Source organism: Epithele typhae (assembly GCF_022376455.1).
Source record: "Epithele typhae strain CBS 203.58 chromosome Unknown BXZ73scaffold_17, whole genome shotgun sequence".
In the NCBI taxonomy this organism is placed as follows: domain Eukaryota; kingdom Fungi; phylum Basidiomycota; class Agaricomycetes; order Polyporales; family Epitheliaceae; genus Epithele; species Epithele typhae.
Genome location: NW_025954208.1, coordinates 355,453 through 368,495, shown reverse-complemented (window position 1 = coordinate 368,495; position 13,043 = coordinate 355,453). Strand labels below are relative to the sequence as shown.

The window sequence follows — 13,043 nt, the reverse complement described above, 5'->3', positions numbered from 1 at the left end:
GTCCTTGTCCAGCACAAAGACGTTCTCAGTTCTCAGCCCTTCTCTCTCGTGGCGCACACTAAACACACTTGCGGGGTTCTGGGATAAGGGGACGATTCTTGATGTATGCCACCCATCTGGCAGATAGACCGCTCGTTGGCGGATGACTGAACGTTCTTCCCTAAGCCGGCAAATCATGGCAGAGATGTGAGATCGTCAAGCTCCCGAGGGACAGCGGGCGCGTCATAATCATCCGTTCATCACGATGTGCCGCAGCATAAGAACGTCTCTCCCCCGACAGGACTTCCGACTAGCATTCAACTCCAGAGTCTCGTCGTTCACTCGATCTTCCCTGCAGTTCAGTATGTTTGGGTGGTCGACCGCGATGGACACTCTCAAGGCGTTCCTACTCTCAATCCCGGCCATCTGCTTCCTCCTCGTACTCGTCCCCCCAAAGCGCGCCAACGAGAAGACTAGCATCTACAAAGGCCAATTTTTTGAGTATGTCGTTCGCTTCTTGTCATCCGCAGGGAGCGTGAGTATTCAATGGTCCCACATCCGCCTCCTTCCTGTGCTCATCCTTCCGTAGGCCGTCGCTGTCGCTATCACTTTAGGCCACGCGATCACCATCCTGGCTCTCCACCAAGACTTCGCCCTCACACGGCCTCTCGTTCCCTACACATGCCCGGCCCCCCCTCCATCGCTCGACGTCCTCGCCGCCTACACCCCAAGTTTCGTCCTCGGCATCGTCCTATCCGCCGCGGGGACCCTCGTCCGCCTCTCCGCCATGCACCGCCTCGGCAGCCTCTTCACCTACGAGGTCGTCATCAAGCCCGACCACGCGCTCGTCGCGAGCGGGCCCTACGCACACGTCCGCCACCCGGGCTACACCGGCGTCGCGCTCCTCCTCCTCGGCACCCACCTCGTCTTCTGGGACCCGGTCGCGGGCTACGTGCCCCGGTGCGGGCTCGCGGGCGCGCCGCTGCTCGTCGTCCCGCCGCTGGCGTCCGCGTTCGCCGTGTTCTCGCTGTACCGCCGGTGCGCGGTCGAAGACGCGCAGCTGCGGGCGCGCTTCGGCGAGGGGTGGGAGCGGTACAGGGACAGGGTGCCGTATTGCATGATCCCACATGTGTACTGATCGGTCGAGGTCGCCCGGTGGCGTAGATAAGAGTGACTTAGCACGGAACGGTAGAGTGGGAAGAGGAGGAGGAGGCGGGTTATCATGTTATGTTTTGAGACATCAGTGTGGGCGTCCGCCGTCGACGTGATCCCAGTCGTGGGCTGATGAGTACGTGTGGCAAGTATTAGTCGGCGGCGGAACAGTCTGCGCCCGCAGCGCGGTATTTGTTTTTCAAATTCCTGCTCCCGAAACATACTCCTTGTCTATTTACAGTGCAACGGAACGATGAAGTTCTCGAAGCGTCTTGGCCAAGGATGCTCGGGGTGAAGCTCACGGCCACCATGAAGCTGTCTCCGCAGGACGTATGTCATCTGGAAAGTAAAATATGGTACGGGAGGGTCATCGGCGTGACCTTCTTCCGCTGTGGACGGAAATCCCTCGGGGCCATTCAAATCGGACTTGGTTTGAGGTCTGGAAGTGAACGTCGGACGTTCCATAGCCATCTGCCGTTAGTTTTAAACTCTCGCATTCCTTGGTTTACCAGATAATTACATGCTCTATGATCTCGAACTGACGACATGATTACACGATGGACAACCACATGCATACAATACAAATGACGACGGCCCCCGGCGTCGACGAGTCCAAACTCAGACAATACAATACATACGAGGAACATTGCAGTCGCGCAAGCATCGCGATCCTTGGGTCATGGGACATCTGAGCATATGACTCTCTCATGGCACAAAGTCTAACGTCCCAGACGAGACTGGTGAGCAGGCGAACTCAACAGCGGTGAGACTGTGACCTACCATCCTCGTCCAGCAGCGTATCTTCTTCGAGGCACGCCTCGATAAACTCGGCAATGACGACGTGGCGCCGCTTCGGCTTCGATGTGCGCTTGATGAGCTCCTGCCGCCGACTGTCGTCGCGCTTGTCGACCACGATGTGCGTGAGCTTGGAGTCATCGAGGCCGGAGACGCGGCCCCCGTGATCGGTGATGGACTTTGAGATCTCAGCGAGGCTGCAAAGACGAGGGGGACATGCGTGTCAGGAGAACGCCAGATGAGGAGTGGAAGGTGGAAGGGAGCCGAACGCACTGCTTCTCGATAGTCGCCTCGTGCTTGCCCTTCGTGGTCATGCCGTTCGCGCGGGCGTTCGTCGGTGAGTCGACGTAAAAGCACCTTAAGGACCCAGCAGTCAGTGTCTCGACATGCGAAGACCCCCTTCGCCAATGACTTACAGATGCTTGAAGATGAGGCCTTCGTCGTAGTGCATCGCGCCGTCGTCCACGCCCATCTTGACGTCCTCGTCCGCCTCCTCTGCCTTCACGCTCGCCTGCGATGCGCGGTCGACCTGCTCCCAGTCGTCGTCGAACGCGTCCGCGTCCCCGCGCGAGTCCTCGTTCTCCGAATCCGCATCGAGCTCGTCCACCTCCGTCTCGCTGCCGGAGTCGGACCCGTTCTCCGCCTTGTTCTTCCCCTTCCCTTTGTCCGAGGACGCAGCCGAAGAAGCGTCATCCTGCGCGCCGACGTCGAACCAGCCGCGGATGGGCGTGCTCAGCGTTCGCGGAGGCGGCGCCGACTCCGTCTCGTCCTCGTCCTCTTCGGGCTCGGTGTCGGAGTCGTCCGCCGCGGTGCCGAGGGTGACGGAGCGGTCGTCCTCGGGGTCACCGTGTGCCTCCGGTTCTTCCATGCTTTCGTCGAGCGCGGCCTGGAACTCGTCGGTCTCTTGGCGCGCAGTGGTGGCGTGGAAGAAGTAGCCGGGGTGAGGGGGAGGATCTCCTTCTTCGCGACACAGTCGATGATCCAGCTGGGGCGGATGATGTCGCAGATGTCCTTGTTCATGACGAGCTTGAGGTCATATGCTGCGTTTCGCAAGGTTGTTAGCGTGGCGGCGGACAAAGCGCGAGCGGGACTGCTTACGGGTCGTCTTGCCGCCATAGACGATGAGCAAATCCGGATCGTCGCGGGCCATCAGCTGGAACTTCCCGCCGTGGGCGTGGATCCTTCGCTGCGCGTCAATAGGGTACAAGCAGGAAAGTCGACGTTGGCCTTACATCTGCAGAAGGGCATTCTTGTCGCTCGCACCACTGCGTGACTTCGGATCCGAAGAGACCACTGTGGAGTACGGCATCAGTGCGAAGTTAATGTCATTGTGGTGACGGCACGCACTGAACTTGAAGCTCTTGAAGAGCTGCGACTCGACTTTGACATCCTTGACATTGATGCCTCGGTACTCTGGAAGAATCATGGGCTGTACCAGTGCCATCAGCGCCCTTCGGGAAATATAAAACTCCTACATAAACAATACTGACCTTTTTCGCAGCACCCTTGGTCTTCTTCTTTGGCTTTCTGTGTCGCCAAATAGAACAAGTGAATACAAACCACCCGCACAGCCGAGAGGAATACAACGCACGCCTCCCCCTCCGCGTCATCCATCTTGCGCTTCTTCTCAGACCGCATTGTCTCGATGACCGCTGAAAAGAAGGTCATCGCCGTCCCCATGGTCAACGTCCGCGATAAGAGGGAAAGGGAACGGGGCATCCAGCGTGGCACAACGTGGTGAACAAGGGCAGGAGCAGAGGAGAAAGACGCTTGCTTACCAGTAGCGGACATACAATCGGCTATGGTGAGGTCTTCGCGTACGTGCAGCGCGCGTGGGAAGCGCATGGTGAATCCGAGATGGTACTGGTCTGTGGTCGTAATTTCGGCTGCTTTGACCTTGACGATGAAGGAGCTTTGATTGAGGGTGGCGCGGGGAGGGGAGGTTAGTGATGGCCGCCAGGGAAGCGTGGAAAGTGAGGAGTGCGTACTCTTCGGGCTCGAGGTAGAGGTCGCCTTTGTCGTCGGTGCCTTTCTTGGACACTTGCAGCCACGCAGGCGGCTGGGCACCCCATTGCTTCCATGGTTTTTGGCGGATCCAAACGTAATCAGCATAGGAGAACCCAGAGCCGATGCGCACGAAAGTGCTATACCTAGTGCCACTGTGAGTGTTGGATGTAGGGATAAAGTAGGAGTACTACATACTTCAGTTCTTCGTCGGCACCAAGCCTTCGTCGATCGTCGATGACGGCACAGATGAGAGTGGAGACTCCGCCGGATCGTCGTCCGGATCCGTAGTTTCCGGCTGCAAAGGCGTCATCGACTGATACTGAAAGATGGATACAGTCTGGACATACCGACGACCAGGACGTCGACTGTCTCGCCCATATTATCCTGTCAGGGCCACAAATGAGCACTTCCAGGTCGAGCCAATGTAACCGTACCATATACTCTGGCTTGACCTTAATCCAATCTTTGTTTCTGCCGTTAAGGATGTACTGGGAGTCGGGATGTTTGAGGATCAGTCCTTCTCCCCGATTCGCCATGATCTCCTCCATACGCTTTCTGACGTCGTTCCCGGTCTGCCCTCAAACTGAGAAACAAACTCGATGCGCCCGTGGATCTCCTGCAGGCACGACTTGAGGTTCCTCTTGCGGAACTTCGTGGACCTATTGAGTAGAGACATCCCGTTGAGGTACAGAAGGTCAAAAACCTTGACTGCGAGCAGAAACATCGTGTGAATCAGCGGCTAAGCGATCTAAAATATGCGATTCGCGCGCACAGCAAGGACGGGGATTATGCTCCTTCTTTGATTTGTCTGTGAAGAGGCACATCAGTAGTGGAACACACCGTCTGTGGAATGTGCTCACCCAACGCGGCCGTCTTCAAGGTACCGAACGGGAGATTCCGTTCTGAAACAGGGTCCCAGACGAGCATCTCGCCGTCCAATATGATTTCGTCAACGCGTTCGTCGAAGGCGGCATCAATGTAAGGCGTGAGACTGCCGGTCCCGACATGTTTGCCGTATAGATATGTGTAGTCTTTGCCTTTCCTACAGTAGAAGTCCCGCACGCGATCAGAACACTTCGCCTGAGTCCTACACATTCATACCTTGAACAATAGAAGTACTCGTTGCCGCGCTTGTGCAGCTGCATGCGTTCCCCGTCGAGCTTCTCTTCGATGATGAAAGTGCCGCCTCCCATCTCTTTGACGGAGTCCTCTATCCTTTTTGTCGGACGCTTGCAGAGCATTGGGGCGAAAGACCGGAACAGCTGAACGGCTTTTTCCTACCAACAAAGAGTTAGTGGGAAGCATACATCGTAGAGCGCGGCTGGTACCTCTTCGCCTAGCCTCAGTTCTGGGTCCCACAGCCCATATGCAACCTTCTTCAGGTCTGAGCATGTGTTGAAGAGATCATGGGCGTCAGGGTGGAATATGCTGAAGACGGTGTTCTCCTTTACGGAGATGTTCATATCTGAGATGGGTCAACACAAGTACCTCTGACGCAGGAAGGCGCTACCTGCCTTTCAGAATAATTCGAGCTATCCATTTCTGCTCTTCAGGAGTGGTCGAACTGTATATATCTTGAAGAATTCGCCACTGCGCCTCGCTAGGGGTCCTATGTGTAAGCTTCTCAGAGCGATTTGAAGACAGAGGAGCTCACGATTTGCCCATGCTCTGGGATATTCTGTCAAGGTAATCGTTGATCTCTTCGATGGAGCACGAGCCTTCAATGATCGATGAACGCTTGTTGATTACCTCGTACAGAACCATGGGGAAATCTCCCGACGTTCTCTACGGTGACCATCTCGTCAGCGTGCCGGTTGGGAGAGATTATGTCAGACGTACGAACCCCGCGGTCGCTGGGCTTCTTCCAATGCGTCAATCGGATGGCATCAGGGTCATACGGGCCGAGAGGGATGAGCTTAATGTATAGCTTCGCAAGGGCCTTCTCTTTCAGCCCGTAAACGGCGCGCTCGCGATCTTTCTGTTCCAAGATGATAACATGAGCGCCGAAGTCGCAGACCGACATCTTCGCTTACTTGTGGAAGAATCAGTCTTAGCACAGGATATAGATCCATGCCCACTTCCTTGCGCCAGTGCTGTCAATGGTGAGAGGGTGGTCAGACCAGGGGACGTCACTGTGGGCGAACTCTTACGTTGAACCAAGACGCAACAAGCTTCCGCCGTTTGTCCGGTTTGCGCTCGCTCTGGAGTCTGTCAAAAAGTGCTGCGAGGACGTAAAAGGGTGCGCTGCCTTTGTTCTTGGGCGGCGCAGGGTAACTGTCTGCTTGGGCCGGTGGCGAGCCGGGTGGAGATGACGGAGCAGGGGTGGGCATCATTCTCGCGCAAATAGACAAGCACAAGATGCCCAGAGTGTATGTTCACGGAAAACGGGGTGCGATGGGCTTCTATGGCTGGAGGGAGTGAGAGCTGGAGGACAACGTCGCGGTTCGATTCCAAGGCGCGCCACGGCTCCATCTAGCGCTCAGGCTCCCAATTTCATGCATATACCGCACGGCCACAAATACTAGGACGTGGTCGTGATGCTCACCCAACTCTGGGACCGGAGAGTGGAGGCTGCATATGGGGACATTTAGAACCCAGCGGTAAGAGCCCTATTCTCCTGGCGGCTGAGTCGCAGTGGCACCAATAAACACCTCCATTTCATCGCGATCAGTGACACCACACCACCTGAGATAGGATCTCGGACATCTCTGCAACCCGTTCTTCAAACGTTCAGCGTCGATCGCACGTTCAGCCCCAAGGACAAGGTCTGATCTTACCGGTGTCGCTCGCATGCTTCCGAGGGACCCGTGAGAATTTTCTCCAACATCAGGAGGCGGATGCATTGAGCGCCGCGTGGCCGTCTCACATTTCTGCCCCCACCTCTGAATGTTCGAGTTTGAGCCGGAGTCGGGCTTTGAAGACCCCGGAAAGGAGCTTACGAAGCATAGGCCGGTCCGGCGGAAAAACTCTCAAGTATATATGATGCCATTTGGGAGTTCAACTGCGTATCCTTGCCAAATCTTTCCATTGGTTTCATCGGGCGTGAGTCTCCTGACTCCTGGGCATAAAAGAAGGTGCACGTCGATCTTCCCGGGTTACTTCGCTGTCTCCTCCCCTCATCCTCCGCCAGTCTTCTTGACCACGACTAAAAACATGGCTCCCATCAAGAACGGCCGCGTCCTCTTCAATGAGGTCCCTGAAGGTCAGTTGCCGCAATTTATGTTTGCCCGCTGTACAGGCTTATCTGACCTCCATCCCCATCAGGCCTTCCTGTGGCTGGAAAGACCACCATCTATGACGAGTCGCACACCATTGACATCGACATCATCCCGCTGAATGGCGGCTTTGTAGCGAAGCTCCTCTCCATTTCCGTTGACCCCTACCTTCGGGGTCGTATGCGTAAACCTGAGAAGAAGAGTTACAGCGTGAGCGATGCTTATCTCGGCGATAGTTGCTCCAGTCTGACAGGTCTGTCTAGAACCCTTTCACGCTGGGCGAGCCGTGAGTGTTTACCACGCCATCTCATTGGACGAGATCATGAGTTTGGGCGACAGTATCTCGAATTACGCGGTCAGCGTAGTCCTCCGCTCTGAGGATGACTCCGTGAAGCCCGGAGACCACGTTTACGGCCTCTTCCGTGAGTAATATCCAAGGGAAAGTTGCTGTGCTCACTAACATGGATCGCACGAACTTCCACAGCTTATCAAGAGTATTCCGTGCTTACCAAGGCACAAATCATGCGCACGCTTGACAACAAAGAGAACCTCCCGTGGTCGCTATTTGTTGGGATTCTAGGCATGACCGGTCAGTGACCACGTGGTTTATCCCTGTTTCCGAGGGGCTGAAAGTATACGTCAGGACAAACTGCTTACTATGCTTGGAAGGAGTATGCTCAGGCGAAGGCGGTACGCAGGGCTCCGATTCCATTTTAATTTCCTCTCAGCGTCGGGGCGCTCATAGTGCTGGATAGGGAGAGACCGCGTTTATCAGCGCCGCGGCGGGAGCGGTCGGCGCGTACGTTCTCTCACAAGTGTGCCACGCACGCGACGACTTGCTGACAGAGGGCCTCTTGATCCAGCACGGTAGTACAGTTTGCGAAAGCCGATGGCATGAAGGTTATCGCTTCCTCGGGATCGGAGGAGAAGGTCGAACTCGCGAAGTCCATGGGTGCTGATGTCTCATTCAACTACAAGACATCTGAGACCGCGGAAGTCCTGCAGAAAGAAGGCCCCATCAGCGTGTGAGTAATGCACGCGCTTTGCCAGCGATGTAACATCTTATTGTTGCTACTCTTACAGGTATTGGGACAACGTCGGTGGACCAACGCTCGAGGCCGCAATCGAGAACGCCAGCACGGGAGCTCGCTTCATTGTGAGTCCAAGTTTTTGTTCTTCCTACCACTCCCGCTTAGCGACGTCTGGCGTCCTTCAGGAATGCGGCATGATCTCCGGCTACAACGGCGAGTCGTACTTTGTCAAGAATTTGATGCAGATTGTCGGGAAGCAACTGCACATCCACGGCTTCATTGTCGGCTACCTTGGGCCCAAGTACGATGAGGAGTTCTACTCGACTGTGCCTGCACGCGTTGCCTCGGGCGAGATCAAGTACAAGGAGCACGTTTACAAAGGACTCGAGGGTGCGAGCCAGGCGATCGTCGACGTACAGAGTGGCGCCAACTTCGGGAAGGCTGTGATCGTCGTTGCCGAGCAGTAAGCGTAAGCATCGGACAAGGATCAATATATATGTAGTCCATTGACCCATTGTAACATCACTACGCGCTTTCTCCCTATGATTCGAAAGTCATGATCGTCATGAATTCTAAGAGCATATACTGCAAAAAATGATCAGGTAAAATCGCAGCACCCATTTCCACAGCGATTCGAACTTCCTCGGAAAAAAAACGCCCGCCACCAGCTTGTTCTTCTTGCACCACGGAATGTCGTAGCCTGTCCCGATGCCGAGTCTTAATCAAGCATCGATAGGCCAGAAATATCCCGACGATTAGAAATTAGAATGCCGGCCATGTAATTGCACTGTGCTCCTGTGTTGCGCGGTTTCGAGAATGTTTAATGAACGTGAACACCAAATAACATGGGAAAGCAAGGGTTTTACGAAAGTGTTAGCGGGACGGGATAGCACGGGCGAACGACGTACCAGTATAGGCGGTCGGTCCTCATAGAGCATCACAGTCTGCTTAGCTCCTTGCCAAGGCCCAAGACAGGACCCAGCCATGACGGAGGTGGAGGGCCGGGGGCGGCAGGATATAACCATGCTCCTCGAGGCAATGCCAGCAGTGATCCCTCCACCGAATCTCAAGCGTGTAGAGACCACTTGCGTCAGAAGGCCCATCATCGTTCATTCTCAAGGTATCTCTTACACCGTTTCCAGAGTTGCTCGTCTTCCATGGGTACTAACAGTGAGCTCGGTGAGAGGAGGAAGAGGCGTGAGATTTTACGTGTTTGCTTACTGGGGCTAATTGCCAGAGGCGCCGATTAGTAGTGCCGACTATACATACTGAAGAATTAACTCTAACCGCAGCCTAATTCACTGCATCCTTCTCCTCACCGTTCCGCTTCTGCTCCCTCGCCCATCCCAGCCTCTATCACCGCTGTAGATGAGGCTTGTCGGATGTCCTTCTTCGGCTTTGACAATCACCACGACCTCGAGCACGAAAGACGCAAGTTTCTTGAAGGAGGTGCCCATGACGATATAGCCGTTGTCACTTGGGGCGAAGAGAGCTACGACGGGCTCGGAGATGCGTTGCAGGAGGGCGGCGATGATTTCAACGACGAGACTTTCGGTGGTGGTGGCAGAATAGGTGCGTTCTAGCTGTCGCTGCATCCCATCGGTCTCTTCATGGCGAACCCGTAGGCAAGGATTTTGACTTCTCCGGCACGGCGCTGCCCGAAAAGCGGCATCAGCAGGAGCACGTTCCCCAACCTGGCCCGTCATTCCAACAGCAATCGCGAGCACCGCAAAAACCCCATACCCCGTCTCATCCCGAATCCCGTACGGCCATCTTTCCTCATGTCGATGCCGCGATCCTCACATCTGGTCTTCAGCTCACCCTTCGCAGTTGGATGCGATATGGGGGAACAAGTCCTCTCCCTTCTCCGTGCTCCCTCGCAGCAACGGCTCTGGTCGAGGCTTCGACCATGCGTCCAGCCCAAGGCATTCGCCCATGCCGGGCCAGCAAGGCGCGGGCTCGCACAAGCCTACCAGCCTCAACCTCGGCCCCGACATGCACAAGGGCGTGCGCACGCTGGAGGAGATCGAGAAGGAGATGAGGGCTGCCGCGCAGGCCCAGCACCGACAGCAGCAACAGCAGGCCCAGCAGCTCGAACAGCAGTTCGAGCAGCAGCTCCATCTGCAGCACCAGCATCAGCACCAGCACCAGTTGCTGCAGCAGTCGCAGCCGTCGCCCTCCCAGAGCCTCATGCAGTCCCCTCCCGCGCCCATGCCCAACGTCCACCGCCTTCTGCTGGGGTGGGGATGCCCATCCAGCAAAGCCCTGGCGTCGGCGTCGGCGTCGTTGCGGCCGCGGCCGCGACTCCCCCGCCTCGGATGCACCCCCACTCGCAGTCGCCGCGCTTCCACCAGCAGCAGCAACAGCACCAGATCCACCTCCTCCAGATGCAACAGCAACAGCAGCAACGCCAGTTGCTCGAGCTCCAGGAGCAGCGCGAGCGGTTCCAGCGGCAGCAGCTACTTGAGCTCCAGGAGCAGCTGAAGATCGAGGAGCTTGAGAGGCAGCAGCAGATCCGCCTGATTCAGATGCAAGCCGACGCGGCCAGCGAGGCGCTCCTGCACAACCAGCTCCTTCAGCAGCGTGGGATGAGCCCGGCCGTCGACGGTCGAGGACGGCAACGCGTCGGACGGCAGTCTCCTGCGATGATGGCTCCTCAGATGGACGGTCCGATGGGTCAGAACGTTGGCTACCTGCCGCAGAACATCCAGATGCAGCAGCGCCTCCTCGCAGAGATGGCTCAAGCGGAGTTTTTGAGCACGATGCAGGGGCCCGGGCTGGAGCGCGAGCTGAGGGAAGCGAGGGAGATTCAAGATATCCTGAGGGTGGAGCGATGCGCAAGATTATGGAGGCCGAACGTATGGACGAGAAACGGAAGCGTAAGCTGGACAAGATTGCTTACATGGTGAGTCAATTCCTTGAGTCTATGCGATTCGTTCCCTTGCTTATAGTTGAGGAACAGTCTCGCTATAACGATCTCATGACGCAATCCGACAAGGACTTCATCACCCGCATACAAGTTTCGCAACTCGTCACTCAGGACCCTTACGCCGATGACTTCTACGCTCAAGTATACACTGCTCTCATCCGCTCGCGTATGGGTATCCCTACATCCGAAGATCGTGTACTCCGCTTTGGATCCGGCGGAGGTGTTGGTCTAGGTGTCGGTCAAAAGATTCCCAGCGGCCGTAGGCAAAATGCGATGCAACGCATGGAGGCCCAGGTCGAGCGGATCGTGAACAACGCGCGACTGAGGGAGAAGGAGAAGACTTGTGCGTCCCCCCAGGGTTGTGCTTGTAATTTGCCCCTGATTTGTTTGCAGCGTTGAGCAACCTGCAAGGTGCACTCGGCAGAACGTCTGGTCGTAGTTATAAGGCGGCTCCCCGTCAATTGCTCCAGGTCGACGCGACGAACGCTTCAACAAGCCCAACCGCTGCGCACTCCTCCGGCGCTCACATCTCCAAGGCTGATATGACTGAAGGCGAGAATGCGGCACGAGAAGCAGCGAAGATGGGCCGCGAAGCCCTCGGGAACGCGTTCGATGGCGTTCACAGGGACCCTTTGACCCACCGAGAGTCGTTGGTCATCCTCGAGCAAATGTACGATCTTATCCTCGAAATCGACCAGAAACGGCGCGATCAACCCCCACCCGAAGAGGAGGTAGAGTTTGAAATTTGGTGAGTCCAGTCGCTGTTTACCAACGTCATCTAACCACCTTATAGGACCGAGCACTGTGCGGCCATTGCGGACAAGCTGTTTGAGAAGCTGATGCTTTCTGTACCCCTCGAAACCAGGTATGCTCGTTGTGGGAATTTTAATCCACCGACCTAAATTCGCGCTCCTCCAGCATTCCTCATCCATTTGTCTCGATCATCACTCCCATCAAGGGCAAGAGGCTACTTATGCGCCTGGCGCGATGCTTCGATACCCAGCGCATGCAGATCATGCTGACGCTCATTGTGCGTGTTTCTTGCAACTGGACGTAGTACGCCAAGCTCCCCTCCTGGACACGCTAGATGAGACGCGCGAAGTAAAGGATCTAGAGCACCAGACGCAGGCGTTCATGACCAGTGTTGTCGGCAGCATCATGAATGTCGTAGGCACGGCGCAGATGAGGCTTGTCAATGGTCTGTTCGCCATCATGATCGAAGGAGACCCCCTTGCGGTCGCTTTCACAAGAGTACGTTTTCGAAGCTCTCTGTTCTTCCTTTGCTTACAAACTGCGCACAGCCTGGTGTTTCGCTCCTCACCATGTTCTGCAGTCGTGCCGACATGCTCATCAATAGCCCTCTCAACGAGGAAGAGGCTCCCCAGCCGGAGGAGATGCACAAGTGGTAAGCCTGCCCGCCTCCACGTATTTCCACATCCACTGACGCGGCGCGGCGCACCCCCAGGAGCACGCTGTACAACCACCTCTTCGACCTCCTCCGCCCGCGCCTCCAGCTCCTCTTCCCCTCGGTGCGCATCAGCCTCAAGACGGGCGTGAACTTCACGCAGGTGCCGAACGCGGACGTGCTCGACCAGCCGGTGTGGGAGTTCCTCGCGACGTTCGCGCTCTTCGCGAGCGAGGAGCAGCAACAGGTGCTCATCGCCAGCCTCCGCGACGTCGTGCTCGAGAACGTCGCGACGGCGACCAAGGGCTGGACCGGTGCCGACTCAGACGAGACGCGCAGGCTCCGGCTCGCGAACGTGAACCTCTTCCTGCGCTCGTTCGGGCTTGACGCGTCGCAGATCCAGCTGTGAGCGGCGGATCGTGGACGCGGGACGGGGAGACGGTGGTTCGCTTTGGGACACGGTTAGGGCTCAGCCTCAGGCGGAACGCTTGCAACGTTGACGCTTCTGTAAAAATATGTGGCTGTACGCT

General features: G+C 56.5%; 4 protein-coding genes across 4 annotated transcripts; 3 read left to right on the top strand and 1 right to left on the bottom strand.

Annotated features, from left to right (window-relative positions):
* Positions 1 to 364: 364 nt before the first annotated feature.
* Positions 365 to 1,117, top strand: BXZ73DRAFT_76767 (uncharacterized protein; the record flags this gene model as incomplete). Its single annotated transcript, XM_048022502.1, has 2 exons — positions 365 to 514; positions 569 to 1,117. The coding sequence occupies 2 exons, from the start codon at positions 365 to 367 to the stop codon at positions 1,115 to 1,117; spliced, it is 699 nt and encodes a 232-aa protein (XP_047878968.1).
* A 719-nt stretch (positions 1,118 to 1,836) lies between these two features.
* BXZ73DRAFT_89447 (DNA ligase 4) lies at positions 1,837 to 6,263 on the bottom strand (the record flags this gene model as incomplete). The annotated part of the gene is made up of 23 exons (XM_048025279.1): positions 1,837 to 1,850; positions 1,912 to 2,123; positions 2,200 to 2,283; positions 2,343 to 2,827; positions 2,896 to 2,966; positions 3,025 to 3,107; positions 3,159 to 3,219; positions 3,274 to 3,377; positions 3,518 to 3,578; positions 3,705 to 3,838; positions 3,915 to 4,085; positions 4,129 to 4,298; positions 4,368 to 4,505; positions 4,526 to 4,641; positions 4,706 to 4,741; positions 4,794 to 4,975; positions 5,035 to 5,210; positions 5,262 to 5,398; positions 5,448 to 5,533; positions 5,588 to 5,718; positions 5,777 to 5,911; positions 5,967 to 6,026; positions 6,084 to 6,263. 23 exons carry the CDS (start codon positions 6,261 to 6,263, stop codon positions 1,837 to 1,839), a joined length of 3,027 nt encoding a protein of 1,008 aa, XP_047878967.1.
* Positions 6,264 to 7,086: 823 nt separating this feature from the next.
* Positions 7,087 to 8,646, top strand: BXZ73DRAFT_100429 (NAD(P)-binding protein; the record flags this gene model as incomplete). The annotated part of the gene is made up of 10 exons (XM_048014571.1): positions 7,087 to 7,135; positions 7,198 to 7,358; positions 7,412 to 7,434; positions 7,488 to 7,570; positions 7,633 to 7,737; positions 7,792 to 7,838; positions 7,904 to 7,947; positions 8,012 to 8,173; positions 8,232 to 8,304; positions 8,365 to 8,646. The coding sequence occupies 10 exons, from the start codon at positions 7,087 to 7,089 to the stop codon at positions 8,644 to 8,646; spliced, it is 1,029 nt and encodes a 342-aa protein (XP_047878966.1).
* Positions 8,647 to 9,561: 915 nt separating this feature from the next.
* Positions 9,562 to 12,922, top strand: BXZ73DRAFT_89445 (topoisomerase II-associated protein PAT1; the record flags this gene model as incomplete). The annotated part of the gene is made up of 11 exons (XM_048025278.1): positions 9,562 to 9,751; positions 9,805 to 9,942; positions 9,996 to 10,399; positions 10,438 to 11,004; positions 11,103 to 11,451; positions 11,502 to 11,856; positions 11,902 to 11,973; positions 12,027 to 12,142; positions 12,166 to 12,359; positions 12,410 to 12,513; positions 12,574 to 12,922. 11 exons carry the CDS (start codon positions 9,562 to 9,564, stop codon positions 12,920 to 12,922), a joined length of 2,838 nt encoding a protein of 945 aa, XP_047878965.1.
* Positions 12,923 to 13,043: the final 121 nt, after the last annotated feature.